At 40.2% G+C, this 13075-nt stretch overlaps 1 protein-coding gene across 1 annotated transcript; it reads right to left on the bottom strand.

Annotated features, from left to right (window-relative positions):
* Positions 1–6381: 6381 nt before the first annotated feature.
* PRSS35 (protease, serine, 35) lies at positions 6382–7894 on the bottom strand. The gene has a single exon (XM_009875207.1). It carries the CDS (start codon positions 7892–7894, stop codon positions 6653–6655), a length of 1242 nt encoding a protein of 413 aa, XP_009873509.1. The 3' UTR covers positions 6382–6652.
* Between the last annotated feature and the right edge of the window lie 5181 nt (positions 7895–13075).

The raw sequence follows: 13075 nt of genomic DNA, 5'->3' as shown, positions 1-13075 counted from the left end.
TCTTCTTTTTTATTTCTAAGAGAAATAAACCTGTTTACAGATCATAAATGCCTAGTTTATAATGCTCTGTAACAAGTAAATACATATAATATGCAGTGGGTCAAATTCCCTCTAAGGTTCACTATTGTAAATGAGAGGACAATGTGATGCAGTGTTTGTTTGCTTACTGGAGCTTACTGTTTTAATCCTCCATTATTAAAAATTACTTCATACATCCTCCGTGGATAGATACAGCAAAATGTACAAAACCCTAAAATGTCAGTGGTCAAGTGCCTGGAAGCCTCTGTCCACTTCCACCATTCAAGAAGAGTATGCCTGAGCCCAAACCTGCAACAAGTAGCTAGATATTGGTAGCACAAAATCCCTGTCCCTGTAGGGAGATGGTGGGATAGACACCCAGCAACTAGTTGTTCTTTCACCATGTAACTCACTGGAGTCCTGAGACACATTCTGCACAGACAAGCATAGCAGAAAAATCCATATGCCACACATACCTCCATGTGGAGACACAAGCCTCCATTGCCTTTACGCATATCTATTTTTCAAAATATCCCTGTTTTACTTACATAAAATACGGTGTTTGTCTTAGAGATTGCTTTTTTTTCCCTTTCGTATTACTAGTAAATCCCCATAGGAGTGACTTAGCATTCCTTTCTTTTTTTGTCTTGAGAAGGGGAAGCCCCTGCTGTCATTTGAGGGTATGTCGTATTCCCACCACTGAGTGGGTTGGTTTGCTCCTGTACAAGAGCCAACAATATTTAGCTGATGAGTTAATCATTCAAGAGAAGGCAAAGGAATGTAAAAACTAGGGTTGCCTTTCCCTGTAGGAAAAACAGAAATTAGGTTTTCTTCCATTAAGTAAGGCACTGTGCATTTTTGCTGTGGATCACAGTCTTCACCTTTGCCTTCTCTTGTCCTCTTCCAGCTCTGAGACCTGCCCTGCTTCAAAATGCCCACAGACAGGTGGAGCCAGAAGCAGTCCTTTGCTGTCTCCTGTCTGCTTTTGTCTTTGATGAAACAAAGCTGAAAACAGCATTTAATCCATAAAGTTGGAAATTAAATGGGAGGGGAGGGGTGGGAGAATGCTGCAACTGCAGCCAAAGGGCAGCTGAGTAATTTGTCTGAAAACCAGCCCAACTTGGTTTCATCCGATGTTTTCGAACTCTTTCACATGGAAAAGCAGAGCCATAGCAACTGCAATAACTATGGTGCATACATAATTGCCAAGAGGCACAATCATCGTAAAATACATGTCTAGTTTTTCCAGTATATCTGATATTTTTTCTTAGCAATAATAGCTGAAGAGTAAGCTATTATCAAGGCTTATAAACATATTCCAAGCAGGAAGAATGAATGGTTCATCAGGAATATCTGCATAATATCCACCATATGATCATAGAACTGTTTAGGTGGGAAAAGACCTTGAAGATTATCAAATCCAACCATTAAAGATGCCATTTCTTTGGTGGATTTGAGTTGCTGTTATTTTGTGAAGGCCTTTTAAGTATTTGTTAAAGATGAAGGGAACAAGTATGCCAGAAAAATAACCTGCACAAGGAACTGGGCTTTATCTGAACCACAGAATCACAGAACTACAGAAGCACAGAATGGTCAGGGGTTGGAAGGGACCTCGAAAGACCATCTAGTCCAAAATCCTTGCCAGAGCAGGATCACCTACAGTAGGTAACACAGGAACATGTTGAGGCAGGTTTTGAATGTCTCCAGAGAAGGAGACTCCACAACCTCCCTGGGCAGCCTGAACACTTTAAAACTGAATAGATATTCAGACAGGATACCAGTTCAAGCCTAGGGCCCATGGGAATGTGAGACCCACAGCATGTCTTGGAATGTATCTTCCATCAGAGCAACCACATCCCTGCCAGTGGCTTGGGAGTGGCCTGCCAAAGACACAGATCTCAGCCCTGGGTCTCTCGTTTCTGTTCCCCAGATAGGGACTGAGAAATATTTCTCAGGCACCAAGATATTCTCCCAGAAGGCCACAAAAAGGAGACTCCAGCAATGAAGTTTTAAATCTTGCTACCAGCTCCAAGTGAAGCTGTTGAAGCTGTGGCCCTTACACCTCCCCATGTAAGGACCACCAGAACTGGCAGAGAAGCCCTTGCCAGACCTCTGTTAATATTGCTTGTATGAGACACATTGTTAGTCACTGCTGTAATAATTTCTAAACTTTCCTTTAAATATTTCCAGCAGCTCTCATCCTTGCCAAAAATGTCTTTTACTATCAGTGGTCAAATCAGCACCAGTTTCAAGCACACATAGTTAAGATAATGCTGAGAATCAAGATTATAACATTTTATGCACTTCTAATTTGGTTCAACAGCTCTCTGAGGCAGAAAATACAACAGCTAATAACAGAAACAGAACTAATTACTTATTTCAGAATTAATAAGTTGTGGCATAGTCTATGAGTCATTTCCTTGCTGAAACATTTTGATTTTACTCATCAGATTTGCTCATGGAGTAATTCTCTTGAAGACAGGAGTAGACAGGGAAGTGATTTGGGTTTTTTCCCAGAACAAATTTAGAGACTTTAATATCTTGTAAGATGATTCACTGATAACTTGTTACAAGCATTTACAGAACAGGGTTTGTTTAACACCACCATAGCTAAAAAATTATATTATGATGGAGGAAAAGAAAAACAACAGAAAATATTTATTGACATAGTTAGTATGTGCATCATAGAATATGTTAACATAGAAAAGGTTTGCATTTATTTTCCCAAATGAGTTGTCATTTTACGCAGTTAAAAATATTCTAAAAACATTTTTTTTTTAAGTTTGCTCAGTCTTTAAAGAATTAAGAGCATTAAAGAATCATCAAAGCTACCTCTGGAGGTTTTTAACCTAAACACTATCTCACGCTTGGAGAAAAGGGCTGGTGCAGTACGGACTTAAATATACTTCCAAATCCTTTGAGATAGTGTTAAAATTTTAAGCGTCCAATTCAAAAACATTCTCTCTTTTCTTTTTCTCCGTTCATTCTTTAATCCAGGAATTTGTACATGGAAGTATCTGCAGTATTCTGTGCTTTAAAATTAGAAGCAGTTGATTACATTTCTGCAAAGATATCAAGCACAAATGGAAGATATTTGAAAAAAAAATTTATTGGCTAGAATTTGTAGGTACATGCAAAAAAATGGAGCCAACATTTAAATGCTTAAGTCTGAAAGTTTGTGTTTGTTGGCTTTTTTTGTTGTTGCTGTTTTGGTTCTTTTTCCAATGGGGAACAGCCTTTATAGGAATCCCAACAAAATGTCAGGTCTGGGAACCTTTCAAGTGCAAGAAACTCCTTTTACTCACTACATTCTTGATGACCCGGTGTGCTGGGTGGTTCGTCCTGCCAAGGTTTTTGGCCAAGATACAGATCTGTTGCTTCCCAAGGATCCCAAGCACAATAAGCGTGATGCCTGCAACTTTGGGCAGGGATTGTAGACCCGGGTCAAAGACCCCTGCCTGCTCGTGGTCACTGCTACAACTTGAACCCTCTCAGAGCCCTTTCCCTGGTGCTGCTGGCTGGGAAGAACAGCCTAATCTGTAACAGCAAAAGAAGATTGTTCACGTAACTTGTGATTTTTACACCTTAATACTGTTATGCCTTTATCAGCTGCCTATTCTTTCTTACAATAGCCCCTCTGCTACCTTGCAGCCATTTCATTTATTACTTTTCACACTTTCTTTATGCCTTGCATACCACCTCTGTCTTTCTGGTCTTCTGTATCACCTACTTATCTTCCTCTCTCTTTCTGTATTAATTGCTGTTTTATGCCAGGTCATCCCTTATCAGCAGAAGAGGAGCTCCTTCCTTCCTCAGCATGTAGATGATTTTTTTTTTTTAACTTATATTCTTTGCTGTTGTGTGTAAGCACCCGATTTACGAACTACTTCAGAAGTCCCTGTAGTAAGCAGTCACAGTGCCTGTGTGAAGCATTTCCTTCTCTTTTAGGCCAGGGGGCAGACTGAAATGTTGCCTGGCATGCACATACAACAGGAATAACATTTTGTCCACATCTTCTTGTGCCTGCGTTTCCTTGCCTGAAGGCACTGACCCCGTCAAAACGGCACATGCTCTACAAGGCTGAATATTTGCATGTGTTTGCACATGTGCAGTCAGACACAAAGGCTTGAATACACATACATAGTTTTGATTAATTTTTGTGTTCCTATGGCCAGCCTCTTTAATCTTTTAGTACCATAAAATAAGGCACTGAGCACCTAATATTTATCTTCTGAGGATAAATATTTGTTATCAGCCTGGTATGAGAACTTCAGGTCATGGCTGAGGTATTTATAGTGGATGATTACTACAACAAGAGTATATGAAAGCTGATATCAACATTTTTCATTCTCACCTTGTCCCTGATTCCCAAACTAATAAAGAAATAGATTATACTTCTGCTCCTAGTGAGTACACCTGAATAAGACTCACCAAAACAAGGAATTTACTAGGCCACCTTTTTCCTGATCAGTTTTGGACCCAAATCAACGAGAGTAATTGTAACAAAATTCATGGACCTAGGTTGACTTGTACTGAATTAATGACATGGTACCTTATTTATCACAGTAACTATGGAAAAAGGCACTTAAGAAAAATATTACAAAGCACAGTAAAGAATATTGTAGCCCACTGCATAGAGCAAGAGTATTCAGTACTGGAGTGAGGTGATTTAAAATTACAGTCAATGAAGTCTTATGTCTTAAAGGAGACAGTAAAATATAATTAATCTTAAAATTGTAGACATTGATTTCTAAACTTTAAAAACTATCATTAGTTTTCTGCAAGCAATCACACAAAATTATTTAAAAAAAAGGAAGTTAAATGTTCACTGGAAAGACTGGCATTAAAAGAAATCATTTACTTTAAAGTGAGATTTCTTCCAATTAATGAATATTATTAGAGTTATGGTACAGAAGCAAGTCTTAAATTGTCATTCTTTGGCAATAATATGACAAAGTTAGTTGCCTGCACATTCAAAGTGTCAGGTTTTATACTTTCAATCATCTACGGAAAAGTGGGTTATTAAAAATGATCTTAATTCATCAAAAAATATTACAAGCATATTTTAAAGACACTAAAAAAACTGATAGTATTTTAAAATATTGTTATTTTTTCTTCTACGCAGGGAGAAAATGTGTTTCGGTCAGCATAAACTTATGATCAAAAAAATGAAACATTGTGATGGTGATTAATCCTAACAATATTGAAACACAAAGGGTATGTTCAGAAATGCACAGTATCATTTTATGTTATTTGATTAATATAGCACCATAAGAATCCTGTGTGCTTCAAAATCTCGATATAAAAGATATAGACTTGTGTAGCAATCAACAACTTTTTTAAAAAATGTGATTTATGTTTAAAGGCATATAAAAGTCAAGTTCACTTTGTGTTTTCACTAAGTATATGGTTCAGCAAACATATTGAACCAAATTATTTGCTAACTACTGCCACTACCTAACAAGATACCTGTTATAATGGACAGGATAGTTCTTCTACCATTCAGAAGGTGGTATAATTTAGTTGGGAGAAATCTTTAGTTTAAACTTATAACTCTAATTGAGGTGGAGTCTGAATATGACATGATTAAAGCTACCCATTTTGCAAAACCCTACAAAGTCAAAATAACGTATTGCTTTCCAACTCCCAGACTAACACATACTATCCCATCTATGAAGCTGAACTCATATAAAAGTAATTCATAAAAACTGCAAAAACAGTTAGCACCCAAAAAGTCTATCGTCTGTGAAGCTCTAAATGATTGTCAGACAGCAACTTCAGAAGTCAGTGACTTCTCCCAATGGTAAAGCTAAACATTTGACTAGAAACTAAACCTACAGTTCTCCAAATACTAACTGGAATGCAAACACATGTGTGTAAGTTTTCTATAGCTTCTCAAAGAAGATTTAAAGGAATTCCTGATGCTTCTTCTTCCAAACATGGAAACTTCTACGTTCATTTCTTTTTTTTTATGTTTTTAATGAACAGTGAAGTGAAGCGAAACTTGTCTTTAAGGTCTAATCCTCAGCTATAGAAATTTGGGATTTCCATGGAAGCGTTCCTGTAGCAATCGTAGGAGGAAGTTTTCCAAGCGAAGAAGCATGAACTTGACTGCTGCTTCTCAACATGGAGCTGTGTTCTTTAGAGGATGCCAATATAATATCTTGATCTCATGCAGTTCTCTGGATGATTCTGCACACACAGTAATGTGCTGTATGCAAAACTTGCATTTGAAGAATTGGAACAGAACCCTGAGAAAAGCAAATCCATTGGAAAAATAGATATTGTTTAATTATATCAGTTTGAGATGTTTCAATTCTTCCCTTGGAAAAAAAAATTCAACCAGGTGTAGTCATTTTCTTTTTCTGATGTGATTTGAATTTATCACAATCGCAAACATAAATATAGTTTGGGATTTTTAAGTGCATATCTAGGGTTGATTACATTAGAAATATTTTGACAATTTTACCCACCCCCCAGCAATTCAGCGTTCCTCCTCAAGTCACCATAATATTACTTGCGAGCTTTGAGTTCCAAAACATCTTGATGTGGAGTGATGTTCTTCCAGTAACTGCTGCAGCAAACTTTTACTCTACTGTAATATGGGTGCTAAGTGAGTCAGGTTCAGCTGACTTCAACCTTGTGTGCAATTCTCATTGTTCCCGTGTATCCAGAAGCAAATCTGAGCGTATTTGAGAGGAGTAATTCTTACTGCTACATTGTAATCCTGCTGTTCACCATTGACATCCACCCACTGATGGCCTGAGTAAACAGCGATGATCTTGCGTTTCCACTTCTTTTTGTTTGGCTCCTTAAGACGGAGATAGACGCCAGATCCGGTGGAGCCAGGCTCCGCATCACAGTACTGATAAAAGAGATCGTTGGACTCATCAGAAATGCTGCAAAATCTGTAGACCAGCTGCCCAGAGCGATCATTGTCAAAACCTGAGAAGTGGATCATGCTCCCAGGCATCATTTTGATTGTTGGACTGATTCCCAGCTCCATGTATTTCCTTTTGTGGGGACGCTTGAGTTCAAGAACAGCGTAATCATAATCCAGGGCAATATCCTCTGAGACACCTTTAAACCAGCCTTTTGGGATGTGGGTACTCTTCACCCTGGTCCACTGGAAGGAGGGCATGCCATCTGAGGTCTCCTGCTTCCTCCCAGATCTCCTCTGCTTTCTCCCACCACCTCTGGATTGTCGCTTTAGTTCTGTGGCAACTTCGGGAGCCTCTTGTGCTGCCGAAACTTCTCTCCTACTTCTTTTAGCACCTTTGCGTTTTCTGCCGTCGCCTCTGGATTTCGTTTTCATCAGGCCCACCCTCAGTCTTTTGCTGCCTTTAACGTAATCCTTGCCGTTGTGTAGACAGTGGGCAGCTGTTAGCACGTGCTTGGGGGAAATGAGGATGCCACTACAACCAGTGGATATCTTCACAGCTGTGTTGAATGGAAAATTGGTCATAAACCGCTTGTCATAAATGCTGAACCTACTATCTGTTCCATATATCTGCCTCTTCCTTCTGGAAGACCTGCGTGTGGTTGCATTTCCAGCTGGGTCAAGCACTAGTCCCAGGACATTCACTTCAGTCAGGGTCCGTGTGCCATTTTCAAAAATGGTCTCATAGGATAAGAGATCCTTTAAGTCAGACAAGCTTGGCACTGGCATTTTTCTTTGACATTCAATTCCACACACGCTGTTCAGCTCTAAATTGGTTCTGGCTTCAAATTTAGGGCTGTCAAGGGAAAAAGTTCTTTCGCTCACAATCTGGGGGATCTTCTTTAAGTGCCAAGTAAAATCTTGTTCAGTTTCTGTTCCATTAGTGAGACCCAATATAGGTATGAAAAATATGAATAGCAGTGACACGTGCTCCATTTTATCTATTTTTTTTTCTAAAAAAAGAAAGAGAGATTTGAAAATATGCATTGGAAATATATACAGTTATCTTAGTATCTTCACAGTATAATCATGCAATACTAGCACTGACATCAGTGGAGGAGATTTTAACACTCTCCTTGAAATGCCTTGGATATTCCCTGTACAGATTCTGACAGTTCCAAGTCGTCTCTAGCAAGACAGGTGTAGATGAGTCAGCCAGAATCCATGCTTAGCTACCTACTGGAAGGTGGAAACAGTTTTAACTGCTTTTTCTTCAGTGGGGCAGTAGTCTGAGTCACTGTGGTCTATATAGAGCCCTGTTTATATTCATTCCATAGGAATGCAATGTCTTTTTTGCTTTTTGCTTCTCTTCTCTATAGCTGCTGGCTGTAGGTAGAACATGGCTGAAAACCACCAATGTGTTCAAAAGTTGCATTCAAAAGCTGACATCCAGGGGCAGAGATGGACAGATAGACTATACTTGTGAGACTTGTGAGACTTAGGAAACCAGACTAATTGTGCTCTTGCATGTAATGGCCAAAAAGTAGCAGCTTTAAGTGACCTAAAAGTCACCAATAGTTCTGCGTTACCCACCCAGCTGTGAATCTGCCTGCTATGGAAAAATGGCACTTTGCTCTGCCAGGGAACCAACTTAGAAAGATATCCCTTCCCCTTTCAAAGTTTATGTTGTCTGGAGAAGGAGCAATTTGGGCACCTAAACAAGGTGGCAAGTCCCATTTTGAACGCTTTCAGCTTCTGCTGCTCTGAAAGGCACGGATCTCCTGCAGATCCCATGCTGTATCTCCTTGTGTGGCCACCAAAACCTCATTCATTCCCACGTGGGTGTCTGCATCTCTCTCAGCATATCAGAGAATTTCAAAACTCATGGTTTGGAATGAAGGATATGAGAAGGATATGAGAACAGAGTACTGCTTTCCCAGCCCATGGTTTTGAAATGAGGAAAGAAGAAGGTTGCTGGTCTAGAGGAGACTCCTGGTTATATACGTGCTTGAAAGCCCAGCCAAGTAGGACGGACAAGTCTGCTGACTCACCACATGCTCTTTCTGCTGCAGGATCCCACAAAGGCTGCAGGAACTGTGCTCTCTGTGTCTTATGGTCACATGTGGAAAGCCCCACCTAGATGGGTAATGCACCACACAAAGAGCTAATACTCTAAATGGGAAAGACAAAAAACTGTATTATTCCCATCCGTAGCTGGGAAACATGCAGAAAGAATGTAAAATTGTTAGAAGTCTGCGGCAGAGCCAGAAACTGAACCCAGAAGTCTTGATTCTGAGCTCAAAATATTACTGAAAAGACCATTTTTCTCCATTGGCAACAGTGATGTCAGTGGCATTAAACAACTACTGGCCGCTGCCGCTGGAAAAGCAGTACTCTGTTCTCATATCCTTCATTCCAATTACATGGAAACCTCAGCTGTGCAGAAAGAAAGGGCCTATGATTAAACTTTAAAAGTTAGGAAATTCGAGGATATGTATGTGGTTAAGCTCTCTGGTTTAGACTTTCCTTTTCTTGAGCTTAGTTTAAAATAGTATAAATACTACTATCCAGCGAAACAGCCTGGTTACAAGCTAGCTGAAGATCTAGTATGAAAAAGGGGAGTATGTGTGCAACATGGAAAAAGATGTGGTAATACCACTTTAAAAGCTGTGTAGCTGCAATTTTGAGGCATCTTCACCATATAGACTTGTCTTGTCTATATGCTGTTGTCTACAAGGTGTAAAAACTATCACTTTTTAGCTAAGTACTATGATTCAAACACAGCTTATTGCTTCTGATGCCAAATTCAGAGGGTGGTCTTGGTTCTGCATAATTTTCAACACTTTTCACCTTCGCCTGCATGGAACACCAACTCTGACCTGAAGTTTACTTACCAGGATATATGTAAAACACATTTTATGATACAGTATAAAGATACCCACCCTAGCTTTAAAGTACTTAACTCAAGTTTCAGAGGAGATATGTGGACTGTCATAAGACATCTGGAGATTACAGTGACTCACAGGCCTAAGCTCTGGGGTGTATGCAGTCATACTAAAAGATATCTGGAGGTTTCAAAAGCAGAGCAGAGTCATCCCAGGAACAAGATTTTGCAAAGAGACACCCGTTGACCATAGAAGTCTAGGTTATTGGTGCAGCAGAAATCACATATTTAAATATTGCCTTTTATACTAAAAGTTACTTTCAAAGTATTGCTTTCATTATTGCTCAGTTAGTACTAAATTTGAAGAGGAATGTTAATTTTACATATCTGTGGATAAATGATGAGGTGTCAAAATAAAGAAATACTATGATGAGAACATAAGAATAGCTTTTCTGGCCTGACCAAAAGTCCACCTCACCTAAAATCCTGTTTCTGACACTGGTAAAATGTGGATGCCTAGGGTAGAGCACAAGAATAGGTCAACCATGTATGTCCCTCCTCCCTCATTGTCTCTTAGTTTACAATCAGTTGCACCTCATTGACTTTAAACCAGAGGTAGTTTATATGTGTGAGGAAATCTCAGTGGATTTCTGTTCCATAGCTGCCCAGTCTTCCCTTGAACTTTCTATCAACAATGTTCTGCATCAAGGACTTACACAGCTGAACTATATGCTACATGGGGGAGTATCCTCTTTTCTTTATTTTTAGCCTGTCACAAATTAGCATAGTTTAATGATAAATTATGTGATATGAATGCAGAAAAGCTGGTTTTCATTTGCTTTGCCCTAATATAGCCACTGAAAAGATACAAGGTCTTAAGAAACCCAGTTCTTGTCAGGCCTGAGAATGCCTTTTCTACGTTCTTTCCCAGAATACTCCTCCCTTTTTCAGCTTTTCCTCAGGGTCTGGGTATTTGGTATTTCATAGAATCACAGAGTGCATTGGGTTGGAAGGGACCTTTAAAGGTCATCTAGTCCAACCCCTCTGCACTGAGCAGGGACATCTTGAACTAGACCAGGTTGCTCAGAGCCCCATCAAACCTGATCTTGAATGTCTCCAGGGATTTGGCCTCCACCACCTCTCTGGGCAACCTGTGCCAGTATCTCACCACCCTCATTGTAAAGAATTTCTTCCTAACGTCTAATCTAAATCTACCCTGTTCTAGTTTAAAACCATTGCCCTTTGTCCTATCAGCACATGCCCTTATATGAAGTCCCTCTCCAGCTTTCCTTTAGGCACTCTTCAGGTACTAGAAGGCTGCTATAAGGAGCCTTTCTCTGTAGCTGAATTTTGTGAGCCCTGAGGACAGTGTGTTCACTAACTGCTAGTTTATATAGAAAGTCTTAGAGGTGCCTGGGTTGATGTCATTCACTATGATGGCTGAAGTCTTCCCAGCTGGACCCATAACTAGCTTTGCTTTATAGAGAGACTTTTTGCAAGCAAATGGGTGGAGTACTATGGCTTCCTTCTGCCACTCTTTACTAAGAATAAAAACAAACCACACAACCTTCAATAGATGCATTAGAGCCTCCCATTTGAAATACTATACTCAAGTGCTCACTACTTACAAAGGCGGTCTTGGAAGCCAAGATTCTCATCATTTATAATGAACCACTTGTTGCTCGTAATGAACTAAATACACTTCAGTAGAACTGGAAGATGTCCAAGCCAAGGAACTTGATGAAAATGGTAACTCTCATTACAGATCAGAGCAGTGGTCCGAGCAGACAGAGCATTGCCATTTACAGCCGTGCACTTAAGCTCTCTTTACTAACATAAACTCTACTGTTTGAGCAAAGCCAACTTTAAGCATGGGCAACATGACCAGTTGTCATGGCCCAGAACAGGTTGCCAGCATGGGGGGAGCACAGGGGTTCCTTTCGCCAGACGATGGGGATGGAAATGTGCAGATGGCTGGAAAGACACCTTTGCAGGATGAGAGAAGGGGAGAGTACAGCCACAAGAGGAAGGAGGAAAGCCCCTGAGAAGGCTACAAGTTAGACACAAGAAAAAAAACCCAACATCTTATACTTTCTGCCACACTGTTCTCCACTCTTACTCCGAACTCCTAGCTGCTCTGCCCTCTCCTTTCCTTTGCTTCTTTTCCATACAATTTTTGGGTTGGTTTACAGTAATTAGAAGGCTTCAGTCAGCACAGTCTTTATGGCAGGATTAATTGCTTCAGAGAAGACAGGAAAAGATTGAAACTAGAAAGTGAAAGATCCCCACTCCAAGAAAATGTTGAAATTCTTCCTCCAGTTTCCAAATTCAGCTGATAACAGTGAGGAATCTCTGATTTGTGGCATTCCAGCTGCCATGAATATCTATACAATTAAAAGTCTTTTCAGTTCTTCTCACTGCTTGCTACCAACATCAAATCTTTCTGCATTCACAGGACAAAATGTACCCATGTCCTAACCTTTCAGGATATCCTTCAAATATTTTGTCAGTACAACTTATCTTACTCCAGTGGAATGCATCTCAAGTGCTCAGGGGAAGGCTTGTAGTCAAGCAGAATTAGAATACATTGCTCTCCAGGCTTTCCCAGAGTGAATTTATACGTCAGTGTAACTCAGACAGAAAAGTTGTGTCCAGCTACCTGGCAGTGTTTTATCTTGGTCTGTTCCATGCAGCCCCTGTTCTGGGGTTTCCTTCTTATTGTATGAAAATTAGCACATCTCAAACTAAGCTTGCTTTATTTTAAATACAGTTTTCAGACCAAAAAAATATTGAAGGCTGCCACACTGCTGTTGGCCTTATTCTTGAAATGACTGGAAAGCTAGAATTTGCAATCCTACTGTGACAAAGCAAAATAGAGAAGAAATTTGGGAAATCTCACACTCCCTGGAAGAAACCATTACCCTGACCTTATCCACCACTGCCCCCTTCACTCCGGCTGTGCGCACTCTCTGTATACATCGGTGCATAGATTCCCTGGAAGTTTTTAAGGCCAGGCTGGATGGGGCTCTGAACAGCCTGATCTAGTGGGGGATGTCCCTGCCCATGGCGGGGGGGTTGGAACTAGATGATCTTTAAGGTCCCTCCCAACCCTGACACTTCTATGATTCTCTCCTCCGACTTATTAAGAAATCCGCACCAAGCCTCCCGGCTCTTATAAAATCTAAGCAGCTTCAGCAGGCGTAAGAAAAGCTAATTTTGCACGGCAGGCGTGTCGGCTTGTATCTGACATCACCCACGCAGAGGGGAAATAAAGCAAGGGAAGACGAACGGCA

This window comes from Apaloderma vittatum, unplaced genomic scaffold (genome assembly GCF_000703405.1).
Source record: "Apaloderma vittatum isolate BGI_N311 unplaced genomic scaffold, ASM70340v1 scaffold19148, whole genome shotgun sequence".
Taxonomy (NCBI): domain Eukaryota; kingdom Metazoa; phylum Chordata; class Aves; order Trogoniformes; family Trogonidae; genus Apaloderma; species Apaloderma vittatum.
Note: the sequence above shows the minus strand (reverse complement) of the source record. Positions and strands in the feature narration are given on the sequence as shown.